General features: G+C 56.1%; 7 protein-coding genes across 7 annotated transcripts; 4 read left to right on the top strand and 3 right to left on the bottom strand.

Moving 5' to 3' along the window:
• Positions 1-642: 642 nt before the first annotated feature.
• KVR01_000914 (methylthioribulose 1-phosphate dehydratase MDE1) lies at positions 643-1,874 on the top strand. The gene is made up of 3 exons (XM_044788724.1): positions 643-941; positions 1,043-1,579; positions 1,669-1,874. The coding sequence occupies exons 1-3, from the start codon at positions 805-807 to the stop codon at positions 1,772-1,774; spliced, it is 780 nt and encodes a 259-aa protein (XP_044650863.1). The 5' UTR covers positions 643-804; the 3' UTR covers positions 1,775-1,874.
• Positions 1,852-3,437, bottom strand: KVR01_000563 (uncharacterized protein). The gene is made up of 2 exons (XM_044787394.1): positions 2,678-3,437; positions 1,852-2,473 (listed from the first exon to the last, which is right to left on the bottom strand). The coding sequence occupies exons 1-2, from the start codon at positions 2,858-2,860 to the stop codon at positions 2,081-2,083; spliced, it is 576 nt and encodes a 191-aa protein (XP_044650512.1). The 5' UTR covers positions 2,861-3,437; the 3' UTR covers positions 1,852-2,080.
• A 3,022-nt stretch (positions 3,438-6,459) lies between these two features.
• KVR01_000005 (uncharacterized protein) lies at positions 6,460-7,285 on the bottom strand (the record flags this gene model as incomplete). Its single annotated transcript, XM_044785824.1, has 3 exons — positions 6,460-6,819; positions 6,902-7,082; positions 7,161-7,285. 3 exons carry the CDS (start codon positions 7,283-7,285, stop codon positions 6,460-6,462), a joined length of 666 nt encoding a protein of 221 aa, XP_044649954.1.
• Positions 7,286-10,947: 3,662 nt separating this feature from the next.
• Positions 10,948-13,001, top strand: KVR01_000509 (chaperonin-containing T-complex subunit CCT4). The gene is made up of 3 exons (XM_044789325.1): positions 10,948-11,230; positions 11,303-11,354; positions 11,410-13,001. The coding sequence occupies exons 1-3, from the start codon at positions 11,180-11,182 to the stop codon at positions 12,906-12,908; spliced, it is 1,602 nt and encodes a 533-aa protein (XP_044650458.1). The 5' UTR covers positions 10,948-11,179; the 3' UTR covers positions 12,909-13,001.
• A 497-nt stretch (positions 13,002-13,498) lies between these two features.
• Positions 13,499-17,346, top strand: KVR01_000792 (proteasome regulatory particle base subunit RPT1). The gene is made up of 3 exons (XM_044787972.1): positions 13,499-13,683; positions 13,746-13,837; positions 13,893-17,346. The coding sequence occupies exons 1-3, from the start codon at positions 13,681-13,683 to the stop codon at positions 15,115-15,117; spliced, it is 1,320 nt and encodes a 439-aa protein (XP_044650741.1). The 5' UTR covers positions 13,499-13,680; the 3' UTR covers positions 15,118-17,346.
• KVR01_000868 (uncharacterized protein) lies at positions 15,623-16,471 on the bottom strand (the record flags this gene model as incomplete). Its single annotated transcript, XM_044786220.1, has 2 exons — positions 15,623-16,334; positions 16,395-16,471. The coding sequence occupies 2 exons, from the start codon at positions 16,469-16,471 to the stop codon at positions 15,623-15,625; spliced, it is 789 nt and encodes a 262-aa protein (XP_044650817.1).
• A 238-nt stretch (positions 17,347-17,584) lies between the features above and the next one.
• On the top strand, positions 17,585-18,353 carry KVR01_000179 (uncharacterized protein; the record flags this gene model as incomplete). The annotated part of the gene is made up of 5 exons (XM_044791707.1): positions 17,585-17,622; positions 17,854-17,877; positions 17,945-18,001; positions 18,056-18,183; positions 18,253-18,353. The coding sequence occupies 5 exons, from the start codon at positions 17,585-17,587 to the stop codon at positions 18,351-18,353; spliced, it is 348 nt and encodes a 115-aa protein (XP_044650128.1).
• Between the last annotated feature and the right edge of the window lie 643 nt (positions 18,354-18,996).

Genomic DNA, 18,996 nt, shown 5'->3' with positions numbered 1-18,996 from the left:
GGGATGGTGACACGGCACACCCGATGGCTATATACATGACCACGCCGGGCGTATGCTAAATTTGGCAGCCGTAATTGTTTCCAATATCAACACTGACAATCCGGCATACGTGGCATTGTGCGCATGTGGGTGTCAGGCCCTCAGCAGTTAGCAGCCATCACAGGGGATGCGAATGACCACCTCCATCCTGTCTGAACTTGGGCGTGGTATGAAGCTGGCGACTGCCCGGGGCCATTATACGTCGCTCCACAGGCAGTCAAACTCGACGCGTCAAGCACCATCGGCACATGGAAAATTGCCAATTCTGCAAAGAACATGCCAGACACTACTTGCCAACAGATAGACATAGCACTGAGCCCGAAGCAGTGGAAACCAGTTGTGCACTTTTGCGCCCGGGTCTCAACCTCACTTCTGTCTGGTCCGTGTCTCAACAGCCCCGGAGGTGGCTTGTATTGTGTACGTGTGTGTGAGACCACCAGAAGCATGGGCAGAAGACCCTTTAGGACAAAGCATTCAACTGTTGACCTGCAAGTCTGGGTTGAACTCGGGAGAGACTCGTGAGAGGGTGCTTCAAAATTTATCACAACGGTGGTTGGCATGTGAACCGCATGTATAAACAAATGTAAATTCGAGCATGATCGGCAAAAAGCCTGACGTGCTCGCCGCCCCGGCTCCGAACCCAAAACTTCCCAGCCCAACGCTCAGACGTGCTGGTTGCCTGACCACAGCCTGTCGTTCACCACAGGACGCTGCTCGCCCACCTGCCCAATCCCACCAGCTTCAGAACCGTGCAAGCTCCCAGCCATGAGCACCAACGACGACCGCCTCGTCCAGTCGGGCGACCCCGAACACCCCGCAAACCTCATCCCCTCCCTCTGTGCCAAGTTCTGGACGCTGGGCTGGGTCACGGGCACCGGGGGTGGAGCATCGATCCGCGACGAGTAGGAGCCTCTGTTTCTTTCTTTTGCCTTTCTCTCTGTTCCGAGAAAGTCGGGTTGGTTCGCGGTCCAGGTCATGGTGCTAACACGCTGCGAACCTCTAGTGAGCATGTCTACATCGCGCCCTCGGGCGTCCAGAAGGAGCTGATGAAGGCGGAGGACCTGTACGTGCTGTCCCTGCCCGAGACGCTGAAACGGCACAATGGCGACGGGCCGATCCGGCCCTCGTCGCGCGTCTACGTGCGCTCGCCCTCCCGCTTCAAGCCCTCGCAGTGCACGCCGCTGTTCCTGTCCGCCTTCACGCGGCGGGGCGCCCGCTGCTGCATCCACACACACTCGGCCCACGCCGTGCTGGTCACCCTCATCCTCGAGCAGGCCGGCGAGAGCGAGTTCCGCATCAACAACATCGAGCAGATCAAGGGCTTCGCGCGGGGCTACCCCCACGCCGAGCTCGGCAACCTGGGCTACCACGACACCCTCCGCATCCCTGTCATCGAGAACACGGCCCACGAGGAGGACCTGACTGAGTTCCTGGAGGAGGCCATGGACAACTACCCGGACGCGTATGCCGTGCTGGTCAGGAGGCATGGGGTCTACGTCTGGGGCAACAGCGTGGAGCAGGCCAAGGGGCAGTGTGAGAGGTATGTTTGTCACGATCTCACCCTTGATTTGTTCACGAGGCGCTGTCGAGATGCTGCGATATGCTGAGATGTGCTGACATGACATCTAGCTTGGATTACCTGTTCCAGATTGCCGTTGAGATGAAGAAGCTGGGCATACCGTGGGAATCGGACATCAAGCCGACCGTGCCCAAGAACTCTCTCAGAGGGCAGTGAGTCAAGCGGCTGACCAAGAGGCGGCGGGGGTCACGAACACGCACAAAATCACAAGGCGGCGGCAAACGACATCAAATCCAGGAGCAAGCGAGCTCAGTAGCTGCAGCGTGTGTTTGGATGGGGTATCTTGTCCCTACATATCTCTTGCTGCCTAATTACGACGTGACATGCCAACGGTATTCCGTGCCTCATTATCCTGCCATAAAGCCCGATTCATATGCATTATTAATTCGTCAAGCCCAAAGAAAATAACATCTCACCCCGGCCAGCACACTTTAGGTGCGGCAACGTCAGCTTGGCGCCACCTTACAAGGCCACAGCAGCGGCGATGAAGCCCAGGAGGCCCAGGCCGGTCATGCCAACCTTGATGGAGTCAGCAGCCGAGCCCGAGGCGGTGGCGGACTCGGATGACGAGGAGCTGGTGCCGCTTGATCCGGAGCCAGAGGTAGAGGAGGATGAATCGTCAGAAGAGTCCGAGGTGGAGGTCGCAGAGGCAGAAGAGCCAGAGGCGGTCGATCCAGAAGAGCCCGAGCCGGCAGTGGCCTGAGGGGTGCCGCCAGAGGTGTAGAAGTTGTTGGCGATGCAGTCGTCGACACAGGCGCCATAGGCGTCCGTGTCAGACTTGGAGCCGTCTCCCTGATCGCACTTGGCAGCACACTCAGTGGTGGCGTTGACCTGGCCGGCGTCAGGGTGGGGGACCTATGAGGCATGGGGTCAGTGACAATGCTTCTTCGTCAAGTGTCCCCGGCGGAGAGGGCCCGGAACGTCAGGACAGGCATCGGTCGCGTCTGCTGCAAGACGGGTGATCCCACACATGCGGCGAGTTCCAGACACACATGGGCAGCAGACGTGACCAAGGCCCTTCCAACTCTGGAGTTCACCACAACAGCTTGCAGTACTTACACCAAGACAGACGGCCCTGCAGTTCACGTCACCGGCATCACAGGCATCGAGACAAGCAAGCGTAGAGGCCTGGGCGGCATCGGTGGTGGCGGCAGTGGCCGTGGAAGAAGTGGTGCCGGTGGTGTCCTGGGCACAGGCGAACATGGCGAGAGCGCCGGCGACGATGATGCTGGTGAAACGCATTTTGTGTGGTTTAGTCAACAAATGTGATTATATTAAAAGGCGTGTAAAAGTTCCGAGTAGGAGCGACTGTCGAGAAGAATACAAGTATAGTTTCTGAGCAAGGTTCAACTTTGAGCGAGTGAAGATGAATCCGACGCAATTATAAACAGGCAGTGGGAACAAGAAAGGGGAGCTCGAGCCGTGGGCAGATGAGAGGAACAGGCACATTTAAACCACAGTCACGCGTAGTCAACATTCCAAGAAGGGGGGGTCCGCAAGAAAAAACACGGACCTAGGGGGGGGGGCTGGGAGGGATCGAGACAAGCGACTGGTGGGCGAGGATCTGGAGATGAACATGGCCATGGGCCCATGTCTGGCTTGGCCGACAAGTCACTCGAATGTCCGGGGATGGTATGTCAGGATGCTTGATTTCCAAGGCAGCCCCCCTCCCCAGAGCATCAGAGCATCAGAGCATCCACTCTTGTTTTTCATTCCCCAGCAATGAGACCATGGATTCGGCCAGCTGGCGTGTCCGCTGGATCCATGGGCGCCCCCCTCCCGGGCCTCCCCTCGAGGCTGCGTCAATGCAGGCCAGCAAGAAATAGACGCCGGAAAAGGAAAAAAGAAACAGGCACGGAGCACTACGTAAAAGAAAGGCACCGCATCCATGTGTGGGACAATCTCGTTTAGAATTTGGTGATGGTACCTGATTCGGCGGCGCACATGGCGGGATTCGCCAATCGGGGGCGACGCGGTCACGCATGAGCTCTCCTCGACACTGCCTCTTCGTGTTCTCGAGAGCTGCACAGACACGCCAGCATTGTCATTCGCCCCCCATGTGGAGGAGGCCTGCCTCTTCGCCTGGCTCCCCACCACACAAGGCCCGTCGCGTGCCTAGATCGGAATGGCAGACAGACATGATAGTAGTTAAGCCCCACGCTGTGCCCTCAAGCCCTGCCCGGGAGACCACCTTCAAAGACACAGCCAGCGGCCAGCAAGGTCTTCATTGCATACCGAATCCACAGTAGTGTGTACATGTACGCACCCCCTCTTGTGCCGCCCACGGTTCTCCTGTCGTCTGCTGACGTCCTAGTTTTCTCTCGCCTTCTACTGTGTAATTAAGCCAAGGATGGACGACTGGGATGATGACAGGATCTCCCCCGCTCAGCGCTGCCCCTTCGAATTAGCTTTTATAGGGGCGGATGATGGCTTAGGGCCGGGGTAAGTGGGTGCTGGGGTTGGCCATTGTCGCCCGATCGCCCGCCCATCCAGTCCAAGCATGTTTTTTTTAAAAAAAATTCCATGTCACCATGGTGCATGTCAGGGACATCCACCCTGAGGCAGACAGCGCCATTGTCCAAATTGCCAGATTGACCTGGCACCTGGCCTGCTGATCGCTTGTCGGAGAGTGCGTCCATTACGGGACGTGTCTCTCTTCCCTCTCGACGCTACGGGAGTCGGCACGGGGGAAGCAAGCCCTGGCTCAGGCGCAGCCAAAGGTGGGTACTCCGTACCGGTCCGAAGGCATCGCCTGTGCAGGCCTGGCAGCCAGGCTGAGTTACTGTCGGCCCCAAATATTGTCAGACCCAGTGTTGGCTCGGATATTTTACCCCGTGTGGTCGCTGTCCCACCACCACGTCAGTCTTAGAATCTGGCCAATATGTCCCAACAGTCGACATGTGATGTGGTCTCTGGTCTGGGGTGGTGCGTCTACACAATAGTTGGCTTTTTTGTCTTGGAATTACCCTCTGATGTCAAGTTCGGACGAAAGAAATACGAGCCAGTCTGGACCGTCGAAACTATAGGAGTCCACGGCAGTTGTTCGCCCCAATTATACGCACAGCCGTCTCTAGCTTGAGGCGGTTTGAGGCGGTTGCTCTAAATTCGGCGCGGCCACAATCATGCAGGTGCCCGACTACTAAGTCCAGACCCCCCCCTCGTCCCGCACCACCCCGGCTCTGGCCTGCAAGCTATGGCCGAAGAAGCCTAGTGTCCGTCAACCTGGCTATCCATGCTGACTTCCCACCGTCCACACATTGCTTGTTATAGTATTGCATGGCCTCTGATTCACAATATATTTCCTAGAGACAATAGTCCAGCCCGACAACGTCCAGAAGCCCGGCGCGTACCTCCTGGCTTGAATGCCTCTCGGCCATCCACCACCATCACACGCCGCATCATACCCATTTACCAAGGGACAGTGCCTTCCTTGTTCGTGAACGTTCCTGACTCCCCGTCAGGGCCCAGCGTGGCCAACCGGCAAGCGTTGATAGCACCGCTCTCAGCAGAGTTGGTGCCTCCGTAGCCATTGAGGTTTGTTGCACCTGGTGATGACGTTAGTCCTTGCACGGATCCTAAAGCGTTTCGTTCTAGAACATTCCAAAACATGAAGTCGGGGGTCCGTAACAGGTGAAAAGTGACGCTTACAGTACCCCGGGCAGCAAATATTGAGCTTCCAGTCCTTATTATCCTCATACCGTACCACATAGTGCAGCGCCAGCTGGTTCAATGCCGCCTTGGATGTGGTGTAGTGTGGGGCATTCACCTTGCGGAAGGTCGACCCGAGTTTTGGTTCGGCCAGCAGTGATACACTGCCCAGTGACGAGCTGATGAAGACAATGCGCTTAGTCTTTGTTGACTTCTCCAGCAGTGGCATGAAGGCGTCGGTCACTGCTTGGACAGCCGCGACGTTGGTGTCTAGGATGTGCAGGAATTGCTCGCGTGTTGAGAGCGGCTTCCCGTCGGCAGAGTGTGAGATGGTCGAGATGGCTGCGTTGTTGACGAGCACGTCCAGGTAGCCATGCTTCTCCTCGACGACCCTCGCCGCCGCGGCGATGGAGTCGTCGGACGATACATCGAGCACGAGGGGCTCCACCGAGAACCCCTGCGACTGCAGCTTCTCTGCCGCCTCCTCGACGGCTTGTTTCCTCCGTCCTGCCATGATCACATGGTAATCCTCGTGCTCGACATTGAGCTTCTTCGCAATCTCAAAACCAATGCCCTGGTTGGCACCCGTCACGAGCACGATGTGCTTGTTGGAGTCGACAGTCATGTTTGTTCTGGTAATGGTTGGTTGCGGTTTGCTTGTGAACGGGTTATTCAAGGTGGAAGTATATCCAGCCCGCAGCTACCAAACGAATCACATCGACTAGTTATGGTTGATGAGCGTCCTGATGCAAGTTTCGAGCTATGCTAGGCATTAGGAATCAACCTTTGCGGGCATCTTCCCGCGGCGACGGCTTCGGAACTTAGCTCTCGGGCTTTTCGCCGTAACTCCGAGTGTGCCGTCACGGTAGCCGTCAGCGGGATGCCCTCGTAGCGACTATGCCTGGTCGTCCCGCCTGCATGGCCAGATGAAGTATGGTGCCTGGGACAAGTCTTCTCGGTGGCAGCACGTCAAAGCATGTTGCCCGGGGCCGCTAACTCCGGTGTCCATGGCCCTTATCCATGCGTCGGCTCTTGGCCGCCCAGAGAGTTGACGATGGGCTGGCATGAGGTACAGACATAGAGCAACCTCTTTCCCCGGAGGACCTCGGAGGACCATTCCGAGAAATAGCTTATCTCCAGGCCGAGCCGTGTACATGCGCAGCGGAAAGTCGTTGACCAAGTCGTTCCGGGCTTCAAACCAGCTCAGCGTCTCCGGCATCTACCAAGGGCTTCGCGTCTGACCATCGCAATATCAGGATGTCGCCGTTCTTCCCATTCATGCTGCCGTCCTCATCGATTCCTCGGCCTTGTACCAAGCAATCTCTCAACAGGCGGATGAAGACGGCCGTGTCGAGGTCTGGAGTGTCAATCATGCTGATGTTACCCGCTGTGTCGTTCAGGTTCTGCAGGTTCGGAGGAAAGGATGACAGGAATGAGGAGAGGTAGTGGTTGTGCAGCATGGCCTGGTGGCGGGTCGCGTAGGCCAGTTCTGTTTCTGAGAGGCGCGCGCGCATTGTAGGCGTCGAGAGGTAGTGCAGCGTGTGCTTGTCAATCTGCGACCGCGTCACGGAATGCGACATCAGCGAATGGGGCTGTCGCGGGCTCTCGTGGAGCAGCAGCCCAGTGGGTGCTCACCTTTGCTATCCTGGAACGCAGGAAGCTACGCACGATGTATTTGTACCGCTCCAGCTCGGTCTGAATAACAATGAGTGCAAAATTGGTCTTTGGGTCCATGTCGCCGGTCATCTCCTCGACCTTCTCGATTTGCGCCTTGATGCGCTCGTTCATCCGCTCGAAGATTCCATCAGCGGGCCATCTGTGCAATCCATCAAGTCAGACAAGGTTCTGGGGAAGACAGCCTGGATGCCATCAGTGCGTTTGAGGGGTTGCGCACTCTAGAAGCTCCGGGGCGCATCGCTCAGCCACCCAGGCGCGCGTCAGAGCCTGAAGATCTCGAGTCTCGCTGGGGATGGTCTCGATGACGGGGTCAACCTCGCGTAGGATGTCGTCTATATCCATGATTACAGCTGTATGGAACACGGGACACACGGGACGCGAAGCAGGACAGGCGAGGCTGGTGGAAAGGTGGTCACTCGGATCGACCCAGTCAGCCCAGTTGGTTGATGGCTCGTCGCGACTTGAGGGACGCGATCTGCACAGTGGGGTCCGAGTAGTCTCACGGTACCACAGCGGGTACCTACCCGGTGCGGACCAGGGGGTCCCTGCCCTGACCCCGGCAAAGCGTGTGCTAGGCCCAACTCGTCTCTGACGGACTTCACTTTCTGTTTGGCCACTAAAATACTACATACAGCACTGACTTGGGTCTTCCCTAGTAACCAGTAGTGAATAGACAGTGCTCACTTGATATGATGCTACCCACATAATTAATGGCTGCTGAATTGTTTCCTTCAAAGATGAGAGCTCTTTTTTTTATGCATTGGCATTGGATTGAGGATACTCTGGCTGATGCAAACTAGGGCATCAGATCAGTTCCTTGGAATGACCGGTGTAGAATCTAAGCGTCTGATGCAGAGTGCAAAGACACATAGGGAGGTTGTGGGGTGAATGCATTTACTACACAGTACACTGCGAGCTCGTATGCCTGGTGCTGGAAATGAACTATGAGGATCAGATATTATTACTTAGACCACACATATGACGCTACGTAGGAAAGGAAATGCATCCTAAGTACTCAGGAAGTATTGAACCTGTTTATAACCGCGCTAGTAATGGCCTCGTCGACCGGTGCAATATAGTGTTGGCCAGCTTGTTTCTTTCAATTTCTGCTTCGCACTTTCAAAAAAGTTGCACTTAGCTTAGAGTTCATAAAATTGCTCGGAATTGTGCAGCCAAGTATGTAACAGTTAAAACCCATAAGACTCAAACATTAACCTTTTGAATAATTTCACTTCACCACCAAATATATTTCACTTCATCAGTGTCGATTTAATTAACCCACACCAAAATCCAGAAAAGCTCAATATTAAAGAGGCTATTTTCTTGCAACATACACCCAGACAGAGGCTCTGCGTACTATCTTCCCGCCAGGAACATCGACCCCGGAACTTACCATCATCGACATCTTGTTGGCCGCCCTGACCAGAATCAAACCAGCCCAGGCTCGATAGACATGATGGAGCGAAGCTTGTTCGGTCCTCTACCCAACGCTTCAGAAGGAAAGCTCAACAACCTGTCCAAAATCTCGGAACATCCGTTGGCCCACCCGCGCGAGGTTCTACCAGAACGGCATCCAGCCGACCCCAATAACAGATACGCCAATATACAACCTCCAGTCTACAACCGAGTCGCTGCGCGTCGATTCGAAGAATCTGTCAAGCTTCTGTGCCACAGAATGGACGCACAAAATGATTATCAGCACCCAAATGGGACGGTCGAGCCCAAGCAACAGGCTGTGACGGAACAATCTGGATCACCTCTCCATTCCAACAACTTTGCCCCTGAAGCAACATTACCTGGGACCCCTTCATTTGGGAACACCCAATACTACCATGGATTGAGCTACGTCGAGAAGCAAAGAGATATCCAAAGCTTTCATGGCAAAACTCAACCCGGTGATACCAGCAGTCTGATTCAGCCACATGCTCCTCAGAGCAGAGCAAAGCCGTGGAAGGCTGTTCTCGAAGGAACAATTGCTCACAAGCGTCAATGCGAAGCAGCGTCAGATGAAACATCACCAATCCATTTGCAAAACCAGCAGATCATGACAAAGACTCCAAACTGGCCTTTCGGTGTCACAACAACCTCCTGCCGAAGTGTTGCCAGTGGGAGAGCCCAGCATCCTCCGCTCACGACGAGAGAAATACAATTACTCCTGAGGAACCCTCACATACGTGATGGGAGCAAGGGATATCTGCCTACTCCCGAAGGTCTGACGCGTCATCGTCCTCCTCCACACGTATATGGCAGCACTCAGGGGCCCGAGCCAACTGGCAAAATCGCCCACCTGCCAGCCACAGGACGGCCTGCAGGATTGAAGCGCCGCAACGCACAGAGAAGACAACCAGAGATACCGGGTCCGCAAGGCTTTGAGTCATGTCATAATCAGTGCTGTGTCAGGTTTCGTCGAGGATCTATCGCGAGGGATGTGCATGTCATCTATTCATCCCCCGTCGACCTTGCACGACGCAAGTCGATTCTGCCTCAGATCCAAGAGGCAGACGATGAATCCGCGGAAGATGGATACATTCACAGGTTGGCATCAAAGGATCAGCATACCTCGGGATGCCAACCCGCCTCTCCTCTCCTCGAACAGCCTCAGCACCAAGAAGAGAACGACGAAAGCCCTTGCCCACTTGGCTCCACCACAGGGGGGTGCAGCTCATTGGCCACACCGAAGAACGAGAGCGGCGGTAGCGAGCAGAATGACATACGAGTCCGCACGGTCAAGCCTCTTCGGAGGCTCTCTTTTGTGATCAAGGGACCACGTCCCCTCCCCGAGAGTGCTCCTCTGCCGTCGCCAACCTCATCAACATCGCCGTCCACGACTCAAGCAGCGGCGACCCATATGTCTTCCCTGAATCCAGAGCCGCAGTTAGAATTAGAGCCCGAGGTCGAGTCGGAGCACCCCACTGAAGATGAGTCCTGCTGCAAGATGGCGGGATGCACGTGGCCAGGTTGCTCGCGCATCCGCGGGGTCTTCAAGATGCCGGTCCCCGTGGCAGCGGGCAAGAGCAAACCTGAGCAAAACAGAGAGAGCGCCATAGAAGGGGAACGCGGAGATTTCCAGCCCATTATGAATGGTTTTTCTTTTCTTAAGCTAAATTAAGTAGATAAATCACTGTTTAGTAAGCTGATATATCTAGTTACACTAGTTTAGATATAAGTATAATTATAATATTAATAATTTTAAACAATTCTTTTTAAAAAAGCTTGATATATATTATATAAATATATTCAGATACCTACATGTCTTTCTATATGATAGTCTTATATTATAGCTACCATATGAGGGTGCTGCATCATTTTATATTCATGGGGATTAGAAACAAAACCATATATTATAGCCTCGTATGGGAGAGCGTGATTTGTATCCTCCAGTGGGAGAAGCCGACAGACAAGGGTCCATACTTACACAGCAGGGTCACTGATATGTTCCTTCCAGCCGGGCATGCGGGAAAGAGCGTAGATCATGGCTGGAAGAAATCCAACTATCTGTGTTGACAGATCTACCTCTCGTCTTCTTCATCAACAATCAGTCATCCATCTCATCTTCAGTAAGCCTAGCACCTACCTATCCAGTGATCCATGCCTCCCATCATCTCTACCTACTCCTCCACGGGAGCCGTCAGCACGACTCCCAACTAGCAGTTCATATTCGAGTTGATCGGGCTCGTAATCGCCCTGGCAGCTTGCATCGCCATCTTGGCAACTGGTTGCTACGGCCCGATCGGGTGGAACAACGAGTGGCCTCTGATCCGTGCGCTGCCAAATGGCTGGAAGCAGCATATATATCCTTCCAGAATCGACGACCCTTGCGACGAAGCCAAGGTTGGCACCAAAGATCTAAGCAAGTCATTCAACGACGCAGACAAGCTGTTCAGCGACGCAAACAAACCGTTCAACGACCTATTTCAACCCCGCCGCCCCCTGCTTAGGCGCTGGTCTTCGGTGCCATCGCCGTCGCCCAGGAGCAGTGGGACGCTCGTGCCTACACCACAGGAGGTAGCAGGGGCTAAGCCCATTTGAGCCTAGCACGGGCCCCACGAGCAACATACTGCACCCAAGAACCCTGGAGCATACTACGGTACACTTTTCATAGACTAGACCCCTCCAGCAGACGCGCTGGGGCAAGTTTTCGACGAAGCTCAACCACAGGGTACAACCGACCTCGTCAACCAAACAACTTCTGCGCTCCGATACTCTCATTCCGGCACCGCATCAATCAAGATCATAATGGCGACCGCAACAGAGGCACCGGCAGGCGGTGGAAACAGCAGTTTCCGCGTGAGTTGTCAGCTCCCTGAAGCTCCTAGCAGCTGTTGTGTGGACATGATGGCACCTAACAGCCCCTTTTAGAACAAGGAGAAGCCCTTGGCCGTCCGCTCCTCCAACATTGTCGCCGCGAGAGGTATGCAACGCCCTCAGGGCCGCCGCCCAGTGCAGTATACTAACCTGCATTCTAGCGGTTGCCGACGCCATCAGGACCTCCCTGGGACCACGTGGAATGGACAAGATGATCCGCAGCGGAAAGGGCGAGACGATAATCACAAACGACGGCAGCACAATGCTGCAGAGCATGTCCGTCCTGCACCCCACGGCCAAGATGCTCGTCAATCTCTCCAACGCACAAGATGTCGAGGCTGGTGACGGCACAACATCAGTGGTGGTCATCTGCGGTGCGCTGCTGGGCGCAGCCGACCGCCTGCTGTCAAAAGGCATCCACCCCTCTGTCATATCCGAATCCTTCCAGCGGGCCGCGAATGCTGCCGTACAGGTCCTTCACGACATGTCACAACCCATCGCTCTCACCGACACCTCTGCGCTCCTGCAAGCGGCGAACACCTCCCTCTCCTCAAAGATTGTCTCTCAGTACGCCAACCTGCTCGGACCCATGGCTGTCAACTCCGTCACCAAGACGATAGACCTCAAGACTGCGGATAATGTGGACCTCAAGAATATCAGGACCATCAAGAAGGTCGGAGGCACGATCGAGGACAGCGAGCTGGTGGACGGCGTGGTGCTCACCCAACCTGTCATCAAGAACGCGGGCGGTCCCATCCGCATGGAGAAGGCCAAGATCGGTCTCATCCAGTTCCAGCTCAGCCCGCCCAAGCCAGACATGGAGAACACAATCTCGGTCAATGACTACCGCCAGATGGACAAGATTGTGAAGGAAGAGCGCATGTACCTGCTCAACATGGCCAAGAAGATCAAGAAGTCCAAGTGCAATGTCCTTCTCATCCAGAAGTCCATCCTCCGGGACGCTGTCAACGACTTGTCGCTCCACTTCCTTGCCAAACTCAACATTCTGGTCGTCAAGGACATCGAGCGCGACGAGGTTGAATTCATTTGCAAGTCCACGGGCTGCAAGCCCGTTGCGGACATCGATTCGTTCACCGAGGACAAGCTCGGCAGTGCTGACCTCGTGGAGGAGGTACAGTCCTCAGGGTCTCGCATGGTCAAGGTGACCGGCACCAAGTCTGCAGGCAAGACTGTTTCTGTCGTCGTCCGTGGCGCAAATTCACTCATCCTCGACGAGGCAGAGCGGTCCCTGCACGATGCTCTCTGCGTGGTACGGTGTTTGGTGAAGAAGAAGGCCCTGATCGCGGGTGGTGGTGCTCCCGAGATCGAGATTGCCGCCCAGCTGTCCAAACAATCACGAGAGCTGACAGGCACCGAGTCTATCTGCTGGAAGGCATTTGCCGAGGCGATGGAGGTGATCCCGACGACACTGGCCGAGAATGCAGGTCTGAACCCAATCAGAGTCGTCACGGATCTGCGACACCGCCATGAGCTGGGCGAGAGAAACGCTGGTGTGAGCATCAAGAGCGGAGGCGTCAACTCCAACATCTCCAAGGAGAACGTACTGCAGCCTCTGCTGGTGAGCACGAGCGCGATTGAGTTGGCGGCGGAGACGGTCAAGATGATCTTGAGAATAGACGACATTGCGCTCAGTAGATAATGGACCGGCCAGGAAGGTAGCAAGAGTGGCTTCATGAATCCCGCCCTAGAAAACCGCATGCCCATAGCATAATCATGAAATCATGAGAAGCAATTTCGTGTGAACCACCAACTGATTACGTGATTATTTCTATTTCCAACGATCAAGAACATGCGGCCCAGGAGCTTGGTAAGAAACCCATGGGAGGCCTGTCACGTAGCAGCTTCCTTCATCGGAGGCTGTCCTGTACAAGACTACCTAGGTACCTAGGTACCTAGGTATCCTGAAGGAGGTTGCCTTAGAGGAGCTTACACCAGCGGAGGTCATCCCAGAGGACGCTCAGAAACAACTGAATGCTGGCCTACCTAGGTAAATGTAGGGGGCCTACCTGATTGATGGCCCAGCTTCAAATGTATACTTAGTAGATACGCCCGAACCACCCCCCTGGGCGCCTGGGCAGTCAGTAGCCGCATGAAACGATGTTGTCCCGGTGGTGCGTGCAGGGGTCGAGGCTCAGCTTGCTTGGGCTAGCCTGACAGGGGTATGGCACCCGATGCCAGCACGGCAGAGCAGCAGCCAGGCAACTTCGGATTACGGCAGCGCCGTCGCCTCTACAGTGCTCGAGCTTACAACCGTCAAGCCGCCCTTCTACCTCAACGTCACCCCGGCAAATCACATTCCCAACCTCTTCAACCTCCCAACCAGCTTCCTATCGCACGACCAAGCTCCTTCCCGCCCAACTTTATCACGCATCCGTATCTGGGGGGCCGTTTGTTTCCCAACACCCGCCAACATGGTCAGCCAGCCCCCTCGGTCTTTTTACCGCCGTCGCGGCTGCCCGTGCTAACGAGACAACAGCCGTCCGCCACGGGTTCGAGCTGGGAGAAGTACCAGAAGAACTACGCCGACGATGAGGTAGAGGAGAAGAAGATCACGCCCCTCTCCGATGAGTCCGTACCGAAGCCGACCGATGCGAGGGCCCAGCTGTACTGACGAGGATTCTAGGGATATCCAGGTCCTCAAAACCTACGGCGCCGCGCCATACGGGGCCGCCCTCAAAAAGCTGGAGCAACAGATAAAAGAGAGGCAACAGAGTGTGGATGAGAAGATTGGGGTAAAAGAGTCAGACACGGGTCTCGCACCACCACACCTGTGGGACGTCCCAGCCGATCGTCAGCGAATGTCGGAAGAGCAGCCGCTTCAGGTAGCGCGGTGCACAAAGATCATCCCGGATGAGAAGGACGACTCCAAGAGCAAATACGTCATCAACGTCAAGCAGATCGCCAAGTTCGTCGTGCAGCTCGGGGACCGCGTGTCCCCCACCGACATTGAGGAGGGCATGCGCGTCGGTGTCGACCGCAACAAGTACCAAATCATGCTTCCCCTGCCGCCCAAGATCGATGCGAGCGTCACCATGATGACCGTCGAAGAGAAACCCGATGTCACATACGGCGATGTAGGAGGATGCAAAGAGCAGGTCGAGAAGCTGCGCGAGGTCGTCGAGATGCCTCTCCTGTCGCCCGAGCGCTTTGTCAACCTGGGTATCGACCCGCCAAAGGGCGCACTCCTGTACGGGCCCCCAGGAACTGGAAAGACCCTCTGCGCGCGTGCCGTAGCAAATCGGACGGACGCGACTTTCATCCGCGTCATCGGCTCCGAGCTCGTACAAAAATATGTCGGCGAGGGTGCCCGCATGGTCCGGGAGCTGTTTGAGATGGCGCGCACCAAGAAGGCCTGTATCATCTTCTTCGACGAGATCGACGCCATCGGCGGTGCGCGGTTCGACGACGGTGCGGGAGGTGACAACGAGGTGCAGCGGACGATGCTGGAGCTGATCACGCAGCTGGATGGATTCGACGCTCGTGGCAATATCAAGGTCATGTTTGCGACCAACAGGCCCTCGACCCTGGACCCGGCGCTCATGAGGCCTGGCCGTATCGATCGTAAGATTGAGTTCTCACTGCCCGATCTCGACGGCCGTGCGAACATCCTCCGTATCCACGCCAAGAGCATGTCCGTCGAGCGTGACATCCGGTGGGAGCTCATTTCCCGGCTGTGCCCCAACGCCACCGGCGCTGAACTGCGCAGTGTGTGTACCGAGGCGGGTATGTTTGCCATCCGGGCGCGGAGGAAGGTGGCCACGGAGAAGGACTTCCTGAGTGCGGTGGAGAAGGTCATCAAGGGCAACCTCAAGTTCAACTCCACCGCGTCGTACATGCAGTACAACTAGACGGGAACATCGTGGGTGGTCTTGTGGCTGGGGGGTGATACTGCTACGGCTTGCTTGTATGAATATGGGAACACCTAGGGAGTTGCTAGGCACATCCGCGTTAGACAGCATAAAGACGGGGCCCATTTGATGATCATATCGGGTCTTAATCCTGGCCTCCATCCCTGTGGTTTCTACCTAATTATCTCTGTTGGCGCGCGTCCTTCAGGCTCCGTTCCGTCCCGTCTGCCGGTTGCCCAATTACTCTGCCCAATCCTCCTGCCCAGCAATTATCAGGAGAAACTGGCAGCACCTGTATTATAAACCACTAAAAGACCCGGCTCAAATATCAAGGGTGGACTGCCCGAGGAAGCGAATATCGCGAGGCATGCCATGGTTCATGGACACCATCTGATGTGGAAGCACCCTTTCACAGGGGTCGTCAAACCTGGCCCAGATTGAAGACTGGGCAATGTCCAAGCGAGCAGATGCCCGCCAGTCGAGCCCCTGGGACATGCCGTAGCACCTAGGCCGCGAGACAGCCCAGGCAGGTGACCTCGCCTTCCATGCCCTCCTCGACACAGCACCGGCTACATATCCTGCCTCGATGGCCCCTGCCGCCTTCTTTGGCCCAAGGCCCCTGCCTCCTCTTGTAGTCGACCCGGAGACTGTCGTAGTCGGGCTGTGAGTCCTCCGGCTTCATGTTAAACGGGTGGTCGCCCCCTGTGCCTCCTCCGCCTTGCTCGTGCTCCTCGTTGTTGTCCTCGTCCCGCATCAGCACCTCCACCACCTCGTCCACTTTCCCTCCATGATATTCGCTGGGGCTGCGGCTCTCCCGAGGCGTCGTGGTCCATCCTAGGCATTCCCGCATACAGATGTAGCACGTCCTCTCGCCACAACCCTGGCAGTCGGCATACGAGTCGAGGTCGGTCTTTTTCGTGGGTTTCCTGTGGCAGATGTGGCACGGCGCGAGGAGATTCGTGGTGATTGTTGTCCTTGGGCCTAGCTTGTTGGCAGATGGCGACCTGGCGTGGTGGTGTCGTGAGGATGGTGCCATGTGGGCTGGTCTCGGGCTTGTTTGCTGGAGCGTGTGGACTGAGTATGGTGCGTCTTGTTCGCTGTCTTGCGGCTCCGCCATCATCCGCAACTTCTTAGTCCGCGGACTTGAGAACGACACGATCTTCCTCGGCGGTGGCCCATGGCGCTGAGCGCAAATGTCATGATGGAGGTCCTGCGGGCTGAGGTTGAACTTGTCAGCGAGGGACGCAGCCGATGGTCTGTCGATTAATTGCCCATACAATATGTGGTACTCGGGATCTGCGTCGAAGTCGTCGTGTCTTCTCTTTTTTGAGAGGGGCTGGGTGAGCGAAGGCATTGCGACGCTCGGGGCTGCTGATTCTCAGCTGGCGGGCTAAGCGCCGATAATTCACGCCTCCCCAGCGCTGCCACTAGACAGAGAGAGAGGGCGATGATCCCTCAGACAGACAGGCTGACAGGGTTGAGTGCGCAAAGGGAGATGTGCAAGCTGCGGACACGGTGCTGAATGTCACTTGTTTGCAAAGTCGAGAGTGTTGTTGTGAACGGTGCACAGGAGTAGGTCAAGTCAAAGGGGTGGGAGGAGAGCTCCCAGGGAGTTGAGGTGAGATGCAGTACGGGAAGCGGGTTAATCATTTAGCACATTCAGGCTCAGCTAACGACCCTCGGGGGCGGCGACGAAATTTCTCGCCAATGAGCCAGCGACGTGAGACCTACCGTAGAGAAGTACCTAGGTAAGCAGCCGATGATGAAACAGTGCCTGCAGGCCGTCTCTTCGTCCCTCTTTTCTAGCTGGCAGCCTTTGTTGTTTATGATGCACCACCGCAGGGTGCTTGTTTACTCTGACGGAAGGTCCAGGCGCCGGCCGGCAGGCAAGAGCAACTAGATAACGGCTCGCAGGTCCTGACGGCGAGCGTTGCCCTGTCCGTTCTGCATTCATCAAGAGGAGCCTGTCCCCTAACCCTCAGGCTCCACGTTACACGTCATGGCTTGGGCCATGATTGACAGACCTTGTCTCGCATGACTGTGTACCGGACGCGTGCGATATGTTGAAGATAGGGAAAGCCGTAAGTTCGTGAAGTGAGATGAGAGAAGGTTCTGCGGGCCGGATAGGGGGGTTCGTAGTGCGCACGAGGAGAGGTCCAGCCGTTTGGTCGCACGGTCGGAGGGCGAGCGGTGTTAACCAGGATGCTAGGCGGCACCGCGAGGGCCAGATAGTGTACCCAGGTACCCAATTGGGAGCACGTGCTGCCTGAGAAGTGGGGAGGGGGTCGCCCATCCGCGTCCAACTTCCAAGACGACCTTTCGCCTCGCATCCTTCCTCCGACCACACCCGTGCCTCTGGACTTCCGCCCATTCGCCCGCGTCCAACCCATCACCCATCTCAATCACCACATAATCCTACCTACGATCTCTCGATTGTGAAGGTACCAGCAGACACGGCCATCAAGATATGAGTCGCGCCGGTAAACTTGCTCCGGAGGTAAATCGGTACGTAGCCTAGACCTCTATCTCCCTTGGCCCAGCTCCCTGTAGTCCCAGCCGGTCACGCACCCCCGTGGCTTGCTCCGTGTCACCACCGCCTACCGTCACCTCCACCCCGTCACGGCCCTGCAGGCATCTCGAGACCTCCGCTGGCTTGCGCCCTGGTCTATCTAGTCCCAACGGGACCTCCCCCTAGGATTTGAGGACCCTTGCTGACTCAAACTTCATCATGTCCAGAGCTTTGTTCGTCAAGAATCTAAGGTTCGTTATCATTAACCCCTACCCTCTCATATCATCTGGGCACACCGACGCTGACAGGTCATCGCAGCTACAACGTGACACCGGAGGAGCTCTTCGAGCTCTTCGGCAAGTACGGGCCCATCCGGTACGCGGCACCCCCTGTCCTTGATGTCGGCCCCGATACTAACGTCCCCCGCAGCCAGGTCCGCCAGGGCATTGCGTCCAACACAAAGGGAACTGCCTTCGTCGTCTATGAAGACGTCATGGATGCGAAGCAGGCGTGCGACAAGTTGAACGGCTTCAACTTCCAGGGTCGCTACCTTGTCGGTGAGTCTACATGTCACGCCCGGCCCCTTGCGGTCCCCAAAGGCGCCTCCCACTAACGCAGTCCGGCAGTACTATACCACCAGCCAGAGAAGATGGCCAAGTCAAAAGAGGACCTCGAGGCACGCAAGGAGAATTTAGCGCAGCTCAAGAAACAACACGGTATCGATTGACAATTTGACGGGCCTCGGGACAAGCACCTGCAAACACGTCGTCCTGCAGGCCCGTCTTCCCCTTCGAAATCCTCGTCTTCGAAGACTCCCTCCCCTCCCAGATCGGCCCCGCGACCGATTCCCAAGAAGAGCAGACCGACCCCTATGAAGACTGGAGGATCTAGGAATTCATTCTCCGGCTTCGTCCGTGGTCTCCTCCCGACCGTCCCCGAATGCGCTTGAGCACGGCCCCCACGAACGAAATTTCGAGGCGGCCAGCATCACATTGGGGGAGCTGGGAAAGCATCATCACTTAGTGTGGGCACACGCTGGTCTTGCTCGGCAAACTTGAGATTTTGCATGCGACGGATGACTCCAGGATCCTGGTACGGGGAGTCTACTTTCATTATTGAACGACAGGGCGTTGCTTCGTTGTCTCGGCATCAGATTGGCCTCTGAAGAATACCGCCCTCTTTCTCTACGTGGGCGGCTGCAACGCGTTTCTCATTGTCAGCGTGCCCGCCTTTGGGACGACTCTTATTTCTGTTTTCGTCAAGGTCATCGAGCTTATTTTTTGGGGCGGGCTGGTCTATGCCGTGACGGGGCATATCTGGACTAAAGTCCACAATTGAGATCACGATGACTCCTCCCTGATGCCATGCTG

The sequence above is a fragment of the Diaporthe batatas genome, assembly GCF_019321695.1.
Source record: "Diaporthe batatas strain CRI 302-4 chromosome Unknown Contig00001, whole genome shotgun sequence".
Lineage (NCBI taxonomy): Eukaryota > Fungi > Ascomycota > Sordariomycetes > Diaporthales > Diaporthaceae > Diaporthe > Diaporthe batatas.
The sequence above is the reverse complement of the archived record's forward strand: the minus strand, read 5'-3'. Positions and strand labels throughout refer to the sequence as shown.